We start from the raw sequence: 13249 nt of genomic DNA, 5'->3' as shown, positions 1-13249 counted from the left end.
CCACAAATCACGTCGCACATTTGTGCGCCGTTACCTGGGACTTTCACACAGTATCAATTCAAATCCAGTGATTAGGAAAAAGTTAATCCCATAAATGAAAGGAACTAAAAAATACCTGACGTTTAGTGTAGCTTAGCTGAAAATATAAAATGCATACCCTTTCCACATTACAACATCAGATTTTATCGAGCAGCCATAGTGAGAACAATATCTTCATCTTTTTCAATTCTAAAAATTAGTATGGATCAACCACAGGAATTATCACACACTCGCTTCCAGCGTTCAACAAACAGCAATGCCACCATAGCCTATCGACTTTTTATGTATCGTCAAAATCTACAGACATGTCAAGGTCTAAAATTGTCACTACATAAACTACATCTAACAGAAGAAATGGTTTCCTATTCCGTGGATCACATCATGGAGTATGCCAGCGAGGAACTTCCAACAATCAATTGGCACATAACATTTACCGAGAAACTAAAGAGTCGCATGGAACGCATGAGACAAATGCAAAAAATGGTCTCAGCAACACAGTGTCGCATGTCCAAGAAGCGGACAACCACTATATAAAAGAATTAACTTCTTCATAAACTACACATACACAATTTTCTTAATACTTTAGAAATATGATAGACGTATTGTTATTTAATATTTAAAATGTGTATATATAATTAATTTAAACTTAAAATACCATAGAATTTTTTCTGAGACTTTATGTAATTTATGTAGAATCTTTTTTTCGTAAGTATGCCTAACCTATTACAATTTGGCCTAATAACAACTATGCCTTTAAACGGCTCAAGAAGTTAAGTTGGAGAATAGGTTTTCATGAAGACTTTATCTTCTTGCACTTATCTGGTGTGTGCGTGTAAGGGGTTCTTATCTGTTCACATACCAAATACCTCTAAACTCAAAAGGTATAGGCGAAAGATCGATGTGTCATATATTATAGCAAAACTAGCATATGCCCGATCACTTCGCTTCTAAATACAGTCCTATTTTTACCATATTTGGGTCAGATGTTGGTAGGCCTAAAACTACTCACTGTTTCAAATTTCAACGAAATCGGTTACAAAATAAAGCTTTTGTGGGCTTCAGACCCTTTATCGGGAGATCGGTCTATATGGCAGTTATATCTTAATATGATCTGATCCGAACAATATTTGGGTCAGATGTCGGGAAGCCTAAAACTTCTCACTGCTTAAAATTTCAACAAAATCGGATGAAAAATTAAGTTTTTATGGACATTAGACCCTTTATCGGAAAATCGGTCTATATAGCAGCTATATCCAAATATGGTTCGATTTAATAACTTAACCAGCGTGCATCAAATAGACGTATCTGTTCCAAATTTCAGCTCAATACAAACACAGGGACATCGTTAAATCGTCTTAGAATTTTACGATGATATATACTTTGTAGGGTCAAAAATTAATATTTCGATGTGTTGCAAACGGAATGACTATATACATGTATATGGAGCTTTATCTAAATCTGCATTGGTGCTATATCCAAATCTGAACCGATTTTGATAAAATCTTGCGATATTTTGTGCAGAAATTGTAGCTACTACGGCAATTTAGGTGCAAAACGGGCGATACATATATATGGGAGCTATATCTTAATATGAACCGATTTTGATGAAATCTTGCAGATATGTTAAGATCAGTAACAAAACAATCCGTGCCACATTTTGTGCAGATCGGTTGAAAATTTTAGTTACTACGGCCATTTAAGTGCAAATCGGGCGATACATATATATGGGAGCTATAACTAAATCGGAACCGATTTTGATGAAATTTTGCAGATATTTTAAGATCAGTTACAAAACAATCCATGCCAAATTTTGGCCAGATCGGTAGAAAATTATAGGTACTACGGCCATTTAGGTGCAAATCGGGGATAAATATATATGGGAGCTGTATCTAAATCTGAACCGATTTTGATGAAATCTTGCAGATATGTTAAGATCAGTAACAAAACAGTCCGTACCAAATTTTGTGCAGATTGGTTGAAAATTGTAGCTACTGCGGCCATTTAAGTGCAAATGGGGCGATACATATATATGGGAGCTATATCTAAATCAGAACCGATTTTTACCAAAATCAATGGCGTTTATCCTTGGGCCAAAAAAGTGGCATGTGCAAAATTTCGTGATGATTGGACAATAAGTACGAACTACACTTTGATTACAAGAATACATGGACTCACAGACGAACATGGCTAAATCGAATCAGAAAATGATTTTGAGTCGATCAGTATACTTATCAATGGGTCTAGCTCTTCTCCTTCTCAGCGTTACAAACAAATGCACAAACTTATAATACCCTGTAGCACAGTGATGGTGTAGGGTCAAAGTGTAAATTTATCGCAATTTTGAGATCTTTAGCTCAATCCGTAAATAAAGTAACTTTTTGTACGTTTTTGGGACCTAAATATACAAATTTCAAAAAAAAAATCTTCTAGTCATCCGGTACATACTGCCAAGATGTAGCTGTATTCCAAATTTTAGAGCTGTAGTTCAATTTGCAAAAAAGGTACCGTTTACCACGTTTTAGTACCAACATGTACGAATACCCAAAAAAATATTTTAGTCGCCCGGTACATACTGCCAAGATATTCCTATATTCAAAATATCAGAGATGTAGCTCAATCCGTAAAGAAGGTACCATTTTATACGTTTAAGTACCAAAATGTACAAATATTACAAAATCTTCTGGTCGCCCGATACATATTGTACGAATATAAAAAAATCTTCTAGTCGCCCGATACATATTGCCAAGATGTTCCTGTATTCAAAAATTCAAAGCTGTAGCTCAATCCGTAAAAAAGGTACCACTTTGTACGTTTAAGTACCAAAATGTACGAATATCAACAAAATCTTCTAGTTTACGATTTCAGCATTTCGTATTTGGTACAACAAATCGTTTTTTTTTTGGCAAGAATACGATATTTTTTACCAAATTATTTAGTTTTACCCTTCTCCGTTCACTGTAAAAGTAAATAAGCTATTTCGTACTATTTAGTTCCATTTAGTACTAAAAATGTACGACTTGTGAAAAAATCACTTAGTCAGCCAACATATATTCTTTAGTTGAACCCACATGTTAAATTTCAGAGCTATAGATCAATCCGCCTAGAAGTTACTAAATGGTACCAAATACGGTACTAAACGTACGTTTCTCCCGTTTCCAGTACTATTTTTCATTTGTTTTTCTATCTTCCACCCTTAATTCGCAACAACAATCATTTAAGCCAAATTATAAAGTTCTAACTCTACCCATTCGCCCTATGCAAAGTTCACCTACTGCGTACCTTTTTGGCACTTTTTAGTACCTAAATGTACAAAAGTCCAAAAACTCATTTGGGCTCCCCATTTAGGTTGTCATAGTGTTAGTAAGTACCAAAATTCAAAGATCTAGCTCAATTAAAAAAAAGGTACCAAAAAGTACCAATTGCGATACTAAACGTACTATTTCTCCCATTCCATTTTTCATCAAATCTTAGTTTTTCGAGACGCTCTTCAATTTGAGCCGAAAATAATTCCCTCTCCAACATTCACCATTTTGTAATTTTTAGTACCTAAACGTACGAATATCACCAAATCCCATCTTATCCCGTGCATATGACTAAAGACCAACATTCGTGCAAAGTTTCATGATTCTAGCTGTTGCCGTTTGGGCTGGGCGATGATCAATCAGTCAGTCACGCAACTCTTTTATAAAGGGTGATTTTTTTGAGGTTAGGATTTTCATGCATTAGTATTTGACAGATCACGTGGGATTTCAGACATGGTGTCAAAGAGAAAGATGCTCAGTATGCTTTGACATTTCATCATGAATAGACTTACTAACGAGCAACGCTTGCAAATCATTGAATTTTATTACCAAAATCAGTGTTCGGTTCGAAATGTGTTCAAATTTTGACAAATTTTGTTCAGCGATGAGGCTCATTTCTACGTAAATAAGCAAAATTGCCGCATTTGGAGTGAAGAGCAACCAGAAGCCGTTCAAGAACTGCCCATGCATCCCGAAAAATGCACTGTTTGGTGTGGTTTGTACGCTGGTGGAATCATTGGACCGTATTTTTTCAAAGATGCTGTTGGACGCAACGTTACGGTGAATGAACACATTTCGAACCGAACACTGATTTTGGTAATAAAATTCAATGATTTGCAAGCGTTGCTCGTTAGTAAGTCTATTCATGATGAAATGTCAAAGCATACTGAGCATCTTTCTCTTTGACACCATGTCTGAAATCCCACGTGATCTGTCAAATACTAATGCATGAAAATCCTAACCTCAAAAAAATCACCCTTTATAATAGGTGATTTTTTAGCTATTATCTTTTTGGCAACACTGGCTTAAACAGCTCGCGCACGTTTCGTGTTTTATTTCACTGTCAAACATATTCTATAATGGTCTATAATTTAATCATGAATCGTCTTACAAACAAACAACGCTTGCAAATTATTGAATTTTGTTATAAAAATGCGTGCTCTGTTAGGAAAGTTCATCGCGCGCTTCTTCTTCTTTAGCTACGAGGCTCATTTGTGGCTCAATGGGTACGTAAATAAGCAGAATTATCGATTTTGGAGTGAAGATCTGTCAGAAGCATTGCAAGAGCCACCAATGCATCCAGAAAAAGTCACAGTTTGGTGCGGTTTATGGGCTGGTGGCATCATTGGACCGTACTTCTTCAAAGATGAAGCGAATCGTAACGTAACTGTGAATCGTGAGCGCTACCGTGAGTTGATATCCAAATTTTTTTTCCCCAAAATGCGCACGGCGATTTTCCTGTTTTAAGGTCTTGGGCCTATAAAAGGCTCATCTTCTGATCGATTACAGTAGAATTTGGAACAATGTATTGTGTCAGTCCATGTTTGGATATAGCTGCCATATAGAGCGATGTCCCGATCGGAGGTCTATCGGCCATAAAAGGATTATTTATGATCCGGTTTGACTGGAATTTGGTGAAGGTGAGTTGTATTAGACCCCTTCACATCCTTCCCTAAAACGGTGCAAATCAGATGGATATAGCTGCCATATCTTCCATTCTCCCGATTTTGGTCGTGGACCCCTAAGCCCAAGTGAAAACCAATCAGAACCGTTGATTTCCACCATCCCCAAGTTTTAGGGACCATGGTTTGTGTAAGAAGTAAAATGGGGAGATCGATTTGCATGGGTACTAAATCAGATTATTGACCGATTTAGACCATATTTGGTATGTATATAAGGGGCATAGAGGAAGTCACTGTGCAAATTTTAAGCAAAATCGGATAGGAATTACGCCCTTTAGAGACTCAAGAAGCAAAATCGGGAGATCGGTTTATATGGGAGCTATATCAGGTCCAAAACCAATTTAAACCGTAATTGGTATTGGAGGTCAATGTAGAAGTCATTGTACAAAATTTCACCAAAATCGGATAAGAATTGCGCCCTCTAGAGCCTGGAGAAGTAAAATCTGGAGATCGGTTTATATGAGAGCTATATTGAAATATGGACCGATATGGCTTACTTACAATCCCAACCGACCTGCACTAATAGGAAGTATTAGTGCAAAATTTCAAGCGCCTTGCTTTACTCCTTCAAAAGTAAGCGTGCTTTCCACAGACAGATGGACGGACATGGCCAGACCGACTTAAAATGTCAAGACCATCAAGAATATATATACTTTATGGTGTCTAAGATTGATGTTTCGAGATGTTACAAACGGAATAGCGAAGTTATTTTTGTTTGCATTTTGGTTGATTATAGTAGTGGGAATAAAAATCATATTTTTTGCTATGATTATCCCCCCGCAAATTTTCGCGACGTAAAAATGCAACTTTTGCCCATGAACATTCCAATAAGGAACAGGGGCAAACTTCTCATATATCAATGAATGCAGTCCGATTCAAGTTTAAGCTCAATGATAAGGGGCCTCCTTTTTATAGCCTACGTGAGACCCAACATTTGGCACTCAAAAGCCACTTTGGCCAAAGCATTTGTCTGTATCGCATGCCACATAAAAACGAAGTTAGCAAGAAACACACGCACATATACATATATAGAGTGGGAGATGGGCAAACGTTTTAGTAAACGTTCAGTGGAGGTGATTTTCAATTTGGTCGACAGACATAGTGTTTTGTTTGTAAATGAACACCACTCAGATGAGTCCCATTTGAAGCCAAAGCAATAAGAGGAATGAGATATACCCCTTTTTTTTTGCTCATAGGCCTAAGTACCACTTCAGCGAAATGCATTGACATTTTCTTAATCATCATCTTTTTTTGACTGAAAGTCGAACTTGCCTGCCAACAATATTTTTTTTTTTTAAATATATTTCATAAACCATATTCCAAAACATTTTTCAATTTAAAATTGCTTTTATTTTGAAGACTACCTATAAACTAAATAACGATTTCTTAAAACTAAATATTAACTATGAATTTTTTTGGTGCAGCATTAATTACTGCACCAATTATGATGTTACACATCTCTTGGCAGCCAAAGGTGATTGTGTTACACAGCGCACTCTTAACATTTGTCTTTTCATCTGGTCCATGTGAGTCTTCAGTTTGCGAGTAAAGGATATCTGTCGATTAATGGTGATAAGCTCATCTACATTGTACTCCGTTATGTGATCCACAGAATAGGAGACCATTTCCTGCGTCAAATTCAACTTGGTTTTCGATAGTTTGAGTAAACGAGCCTGTGATTTGCGTAATTCTTCGCGATACACAAATAGCATATAAGGAATGCTAGAGTTGGTTGAAGCTGAGGTCGAAGAAGAACCTTGGACATCCAAGGATGTTGATGATTTGACAGTATTGTACAAAATTTTTTCCTTCTGTGACATTATTTGTTTTTATTTTTTTGTCCAAACTTAAGACAACCTGACTAGTGTTGTGATCACTTTGAGGTGATATTGTGATATGAAAAGAATACGGATTTAGTCTGGGTATTTATGTTCAAAGAACAATGTTAAGCCAATGTCAGCAATTTACCACAGGTAGTAAGCAGTGGTCCTTGGTTCAACTTTACAACTAAGTAAATGAGAACTAAAGACATTAGGCAGATTGCTTTGGCAGGCGCTAAGATTTACTCCTGTGTGACTTTTATGACAACACCACACAGGTAAACATCTCCAAGCAGATTATGTATCACAAGCTTGCACGCGTCTTTCTGGTCACACTTAGTGTTTAACAACATTTTCTCTTAATTAGGGTTATTCCAAATTTAAATCTTAAGGGATTTGCACGGTTATAAATGACAATTAGGATAGAGTTATTTTGAGCAATTTGCCAAACCATTTTCAAAAACCCCTTTGAATGTTGCCACCAAGGGATAAAATGTTTCAAGGTTTCATCTTTGTATTGTCTGTACAAATTAAGAATTTGTACAGATAATTAAGAATTTGAAAGACACTACTTCAAAAAAATTTTCTCTAAAGAAAATATACATGAAGTTTTCTCTTAGGACAAAATTTCGATGAAAATTTCTCTTAGGACAAAATTTCTATAAAATTTTCTCTTAGCACAAAATTTCTATGAAATTTTTTCTTAAGACAAAATTTTCATAAAATTTTTTGTTAAGACAAAATTTTTATGAAATTTTCTCTTTAGACAAAATTTTCATGAAATTTTCTCTTAAGACAAAATTTTCTCTTAAAACAAAATTTTCTCTTAAGACAAAATGTCTTTGAAATTCTCTATTAACACGGACTTTGGAAATCGTTACAGAACTCAACGCAATAATTTGTATTCCAATTCGATTGGAAAGTGTGCCTCCTATGAGCTCATGAAATGCAATGGGGTATACAAGGTAGCTTACACGAAATGTTATCAAGTTGAGACTGTTATAAAAATTTTTCTTTAAAAAAGTCCTCGAGCTTGGATTAAAAAACAAATAAAAGCGTGCTAAGTTCGGCCGGGCCGAATCTTGGAAAACCACCACAACGAGACTTTGAACTGAAACTAGGCTGACACCAATAGAACGGAATATGCGGAGCGAATTGGTACACATGAATATCCTGGGGGAGGGCTAAACTAATTCTGGGGACTAAGTAACCCCAAGACAAAAGCTCCTTGGATTATGGACCTAAAACTGTTCTTGAGGAAACCCCTGTTACATATGTAGAGACTGAACTTTTCTCTTGGCCTGGAAATTAATTGCCATCAGAAAAGATGTTGATCCTTTGTTTTCAGAAATTCCTATTCAAATATGTTTCTTTATTTCATGTTTATCCATTTTCCGTTTTGACTTGTTGTTGTAGCAGTTTGTTGTGTTCTATCTTTCGTCTGCTTGATTCTGTTGAGTGTCAAGTTCCAGGAACTCTGCGACTAAGATAGGGTGCGTCCAGAGGGATCTGGGTCTGAGTCGAGTAGGTCCGGCTGGGCAGTTAAACAGGTGACGTGTATCGTGTGTTCCTGGTCACAATCAGGACATACATCTTGCACGTCTGCATCAATCCTTGCACTGTAGGTGTTGAAGAGGCTGCATCTGACGGAACGTAATTGAGCCAAAACTACTCTGGTTTGCCGGGGGAGGTCAATTTCTTCAGGTGCAATGGGAGGCGGTCGTTTTTCAAGGACTACATTCACCAGGTAGCTATTTACCGCATCTGCTACCGTGTCTGCATGAATGTTGTCTAGACCCGCTTGATATGCCGCTTGATCTAGAGGTTCTCTATTGTAGCGCTGAACCTCACGCTCTAGATAATGTAGATCTACCTTAAGGCTTCTAGGCGGTGGATATCTATCCATTTGAATGGTCTCTGCGATAACAGCCCATAAGACATTGCTTAGACAGCATGTAGTTGTGTTTTCGCACTGGTAGGATCTTTATCCCCTGATGGAGGTGGAACACATGAGAACTGAGGAGACAGCCCGTCGCAGTTCGGAGGGTGGCATTTTGACAGATCTGAATATTATTTCATTGCATGTCACAGAGCTGACGAGACCACACTGGCGCTGCATAACTTACCACAGATCGGCCAATTGCTTTGTGCGTGGTCAACAAGGTTTCTTTGTCAGCACTGGCAAGTGACCTGAGGAACTTGTTTCTACTTTTGACTTTATCGCAAATTGCTAAGGCATGTGGGTAAAATGTGTAAGAGCTGTCAAATGTGACACCAAGTATTTTGGGACACTTGACGGTCGGAATCATTTCCCCATCGACCATCACAGTCAGCTCGCCATTTACCTCACGCGTATTTGTATTGAACAATGAGGCTGAAGATTTGGTGGCTGATATCTTTAGAATTCTTGCAGCAAAATATAGGGCAATTTCGTTGAGGTAGACTTTCAACCTATCGCACATGTCAACAATGGGTGGGGGGGCATGATGCCATGATCGTGCAATCGTCCGCATACGATACGATCTCTATGCCGTCAAGAAGAGGTGGAATGGAGGATAGGTAGAGGTTAAACAGAGCCGGAGATATCACCTCACCTTGGGAACTCCCTGCTTTACTCTACGGTACTTCGACTTCTTATGCCTAAATTCCACAAATGACTGGCGACCACACAGATCGCGACCCAGCGATTCAGGCCCGGCTGGATGGACGTGTTGGGTCACGAGGACCGTCTTATCACATGACCTGGCCTAATTAAAGCCACGGCGGCGATGGCATGCAAAGCAGTTGTTGTGCTATGCAGTCTTCGAAATCTATGGCGATGCTCGACGAATGGAAATTCTCGTACTAGGCTAGGGAGGAGTAATGTCTCAAGCGTCTTTGCTACTGGTGAAAGAAGGGAAATCGATCTCTACGACTCCCCCAAACTTTTCAAGCTTCAGTAGCGGGATCACTCTGCCCATTTTCCAGACATCGGGAACATAAGAATGTTCAAAGACAGGATAAGGACAGTATTAAGATACTCAACTCCAGGTAAATCCAGATTCTTCAGCATCAGTATAGAGATTCCGTTGGGGCTCAACGCCTTAGATGATTTGCCGCCACGGATGACATTCGTAACTTCGCCCACGGTAAATTGCGATGGCTGTCCATCGGGTCGGAGACCTCGGATATGGCGAATGGCTCTCCTCCTTACCCTGTCACTCTCGGGATGCACAATAAATTGACGGTTGAACAACCTGGCACATCTCTTCGGACCGGTCACGGTTACGTCGCCAACAGTGACTGAGGTCCTGTCATCCCGTCTACCGGGGTTCGAAAGTGACTTAACTGTAGACCAAAACTTGTCTAAACCGCTACCTTACATTGCTTCAAGTGTTCCAGCCACAAATTCCGCCTATGTTCGTTATCTACCCTGTTTATTTCCAGATTGAGCTCGCCGATTTTGGGGTTATTGGGGTCCGTACAACGAATCCCATCACGCTCGTCTGCGAGTACCACTGCCTGCGCCGGGAAATTAGGACGCACTTGGAGTATTCGACCGGCTGGTATAAAGCGAGCGACTGCTGCGTTAATGATGTCTCGGAATTTCCTCTCGGCCACTAGCACATCCGAGGGGGATGGCAGTTCACTAAAGCGGTCATTGGTGTACTCTCTGAAGCCAGCCCAATCGGCCTTCTTCTGATTGATAAATTTCCGGCGTTCAGAGGTTATGAAGTCGAGTGGTCGGTCGATGGTGAGAATTACGGAGAGGTAGTCTGATCCCAGAGAGATGACGGCTTGCCAAGCTACATCGCTCAGGAGATCAGGGGATGCAATGGAAATGTCTGGCGAGCTGCTACACCTCCTCGTTATCCTAGTGGGGGCATCCTCATTCTCCGTGCAAAACGTGGAGCCTTCAATTTGCCCTGCCAAAGCTATGCCACGCTGGCCGTTACCTAGGGGAGAATGCCATGAAATGTGATTAAAGTCCCCTAGAACCAGACGATTATGGCCAGCTAGTAACCCACATGTGTCGAGGTTGTCAACTGGGCCACTAATTGGGACACAGCTACCAACCGGCGGTATGTACACATTGTATAGCTCTATCTCGGCAATACCGGATCTGACTGCTATCCCCATGCACTCCATGTAGGGGTCACTAGCGTCAGGCGCAGGCGAGATGAGTCTATACTGCACGGAATGGTGTATCACGAAGCCACTTCACCAACTCCATTTCTTGAGCGATCCTTACGTAGCACATTGTATCCATGACAACGGTGCAAGCTGCCGGTGTTGGTCAGCTTTGTCTCCTGGATCGCTGCGACCAATATGTTCTTCCGACTTATAAAATCCACAACCTCATCGATCTTGCCACGGTTTCGATTCTTGCAGCAGAACTGCAACGGTACAGTTCTGCTGCAAACATAATGCTCTTCCCGGCACTGGCCTGGCAATATTGGGGCTGGGATGGGAGAGGTCGGAGGGGTCACATAGTCCGACGACGAGGACACAGAACTGCGACGACGACGACGCTTGTGACACACTGCTGTCTATGTTCGCACACAACCTCATCGATCTTGCCACGGTTTCGATTTTTGCAACAGAACTGCAACGGTACAGTTCTGCTACAAAAATGATACACCTCCCGGCACTGGCCTGGAAATATTGGGGCTGGGATGCTGCTGTTGCGTATACTGCCGCACGGGAGAGGTCGGGGGGTCACATAGTCCGACGACGAGGACACAGAACTGCGACGACGACGACGACGCTTGTGACCCACTGCTGTCTATGTTCGCACACCACCTTGCATCTTATTCAGTATGACTATACTCCCGTAGTGATGTAAGGCTAGAGCAAGATCGGAAATGTACCCACTCCACGCACCGATTACACCTCACCGACACCGACCGATGATGGAGGCAGTTCTGGCAAACCGAACAGAACCAGAGTCCGGGGTTCTTTTCATTCGCGGCGCAGACCAGAAGGGTGCGGAAAAAGCACTCCGGGATGTGCCTCTCCCATGACGAAAAAACACAAACACGTACACTGAGGCGGCAGCCATTGCTGATGAAGGATTCCATCGGGTTAATCTGGTGCGTAAAACCGGTTGCCATGGGATTGTACGTTTAGACTTAGTTGCCCTAACCTTATCCCCAGCACTGGTTCGGTCATCTACTTTCACAAGTTGTCATGCTTCTGCTCCTTATAAGAGCACAAGTAATATGAGTCTTGAGGAGTAGCATATCTGCTAGGTAAAAAATTCAAAAATTGGCAAAACGTTTCTGGTTTTTTATTGTAAGTTTCTGTATTTTTTCAGCCATTTTTTTTCTAACATTTCCATTATTGGCAAAAATCTTGTTCAATGTTTTAAAATTTTCCAATGGAAAAACATTTTGGGAGTAGTCAAATTTCTAGAAATATTTTGCCAGTTTATTTTAAAAAGTTTCCAAAACATATTCCAACAACACTAGGTTTAGTTTAACATTTAACAGCTCTAATAATTGTATCCTAATCTTCAAAAAATCCAAAACCAATTGGGTTTTCAATATTCCAAGAACTGCTAATCCTCCACTGGTGTTTGAAAACACAACACTTCAAGATGAATTAGCCTAAGCAAGAGATTAGCAGGGTGTGGATAACCAAATGAAGAGGCCCTAAACCAAAATTGTGTGTGGTTGTATAAAAGTGTAATTCGCGAAATTGAAGACTTCAAAAGGATTAATCCCAAGATTTAGTTTTACTACAAATTTTACGATGGCCTTTTGGCCTACAGACCCTGTCCAAGAAGTTGATTGATGTGCTTTCCACCATACCCTTAGGAATTTACCAGAAATCCAAGAATACCTTGCCATAAAAGCGCGAATATTTGTTTTACCTGTTGTGCATTTTCGCTTGTGTCCCTATAAAATATGGTGCAGTGAACAATGGTGGTGTCATTAGTGAAGTAACATTTCCACCGAAAGTGTGCCTCGCCTGCCTATTTTCAACATACAATTACAAATTGTTCATTAAAATTGTCATACTCTGCAAATGGCAACAAAAAGTCTGAGACGCGAACGTTCCATCTCAACAGCCCCTTCCACTTTGCCCACAGCCATGACATCATCGACTGTCCATCATCATTCCATACCCTACACGATATTCATGTACAAGGAAGAGTTACGAAAGGGTACCGCCGAATTCATGCGCTTGTCCAAGGTTAAATTGCATCTCACGGACACCCTAATAACCAAAACGATACAAAATATTAGCCAATATGATGTGGCCGAGGTGATAACTATTGACCAGCAGATGGTCTTCAAAAAGCGTCTCTTCTCCAAGATGCACAAGATAAGGAAATTGGAAAAGATGGGCCTCAAACACATCGACCCCAATCAAATCAGCGAAGATTTGTAGAACACATCATTGAAAGCGGGCGAAATTAAGG

The 13249-nt window shown here is 40.0% G+C and overlaps 2 protein-coding genes across 2 annotated transcripts; one reads left to right on the top strand and one right to left on the bottom strand.

The window, feature by feature from the left end:
* Positions 1-6465: 6465 nt before the first annotated feature.
* On the bottom strand, positions 6466-12708 carry LOC131996027 (uncharacterized). Its single transcript, XM_059365447.1, has 3 exons — positions 12698-12708; positions 6881-6941; positions 6466-6834 (listed from the first exon to the last, which is right to left on the bottom strand). Exons 1-3 carry the CDS (start codon positions 12706-12708, stop codon positions 6466-6468), a joined length of 441 nt encoding a protein of 146 aa, XP_059221430.1.
* A 144-nt stretch (positions 12709-12852) lies between these two features.
* On the top strand, positions 12853-13218 carry LOC106082759 (uncharacterized). Its single transcript, XM_013245482.2, has one exon. It carries the CDS (start codon positions 12853-12855, stop codon positions 13216-13218), a length of 366 nt encoding a protein of 121 aa, XP_013100936.2.
* The last annotated feature ends 31 nt before the right edge of the window (positions 13219-13249 follow it).

This window comes from Stomoxys calcitrans, chromosome 3, assembly GCF_963082655.1.
Source record: "Stomoxys calcitrans chromosome 3, idStoCalc2.1, whole genome shotgun sequence".
Classification (NCBI taxonomy): domain Eukaryota; kingdom Metazoa; phylum Arthropoda; class Insecta; order Diptera; family Muscidae; genus Stomoxys; species Stomoxys calcitrans.
This window is presented reverse-complemented; position numbering and strand designations above follow the sequence as displayed.